Source organism: Habropoda laboriosa, unplaced genomic scaffold (assembly GCF_001263275.1).
Source record: "Habropoda laboriosa isolate 0110345459 unplaced genomic scaffold, ASM126327v1 scaffold89, whole genome shotgun sequence".
Lineage (NCBI taxonomy): Eukaryota > Metazoa > Arthropoda > Insecta > Hymenoptera > Apidae > Habropoda > Habropoda laboriosa.
Genome location: NW_017100263.1, coordinates 277,261 through 277,815, shown reverse-complemented (window position 1 = coordinate 277,815; position 555 = coordinate 277,261). Strand labels below are relative to the sequence as shown.

Below are 555 nucleotides of genomic sequence, written 5' to 3'. Positions count from 1 at the left end.
TAATTATTTTTAATAAATTACGTATTTAAAAAATATTAAAAATGTTAAAAAAAAAAAATGGGAAAAATTATAATTAATATCTTGTGCATATCAAATTTTACTATTTTCATAATTATAATAATAGACACCATCTTTGTACAGGTATAAAAATATGGTTTTAAATTTAATAAAATGTAATGGTGCAAAAATGGGTATAGAACGTTTGCAAGAAGCTTTAATAAAGTGGGAACAAATATGTGATGAACAAGAAAAGCAACAAAAAGAAGCTGAAACAACTAAATTATTTTGGGAATCTTCTGGTAAACTGGGAGAACTATTAAGATCTCCTGGTAGAAGGCTTATTAGAGAGTCACGAACACATCCTTTATCAATACTTAATTCTGGAATATTTTCTACTCATTGGTTTGTTTTATTAACTGATGTATTCATTCATGTTATTGGTACTTTTCATACAGTACATCCACTTCAGACTCTATGGGTAGAGCTTTTACCAGATTCTGAATCAGTACAAGTATGTCAAAAAGAATTATATAACATTTGAATAAATGAAAATTA

At 25.9% G+C, this 555-nt stretch overlaps 1 protein-coding gene across 1 annotated transcript in view; it reads left to right on the top strand.

Moving 5' to 3' along the window:
* The window catches only part of LOC108573071 (alsin), a 7,912-nt gene that overhangs the window by 2,643 nt on the left and 4,714 nt on the right, over nucleotides 1-555 (top strand). The window contains exon 4 of the mRNA XM_017935436.1: nucleotides 142-511. Coding sequence (XP_017790925.1) covers nucleotides 142-511 — 370 coding nt within the window. The remainder of the gene's footprint in view (nucleotides 1-141; nucleotides 512-555) is intronic.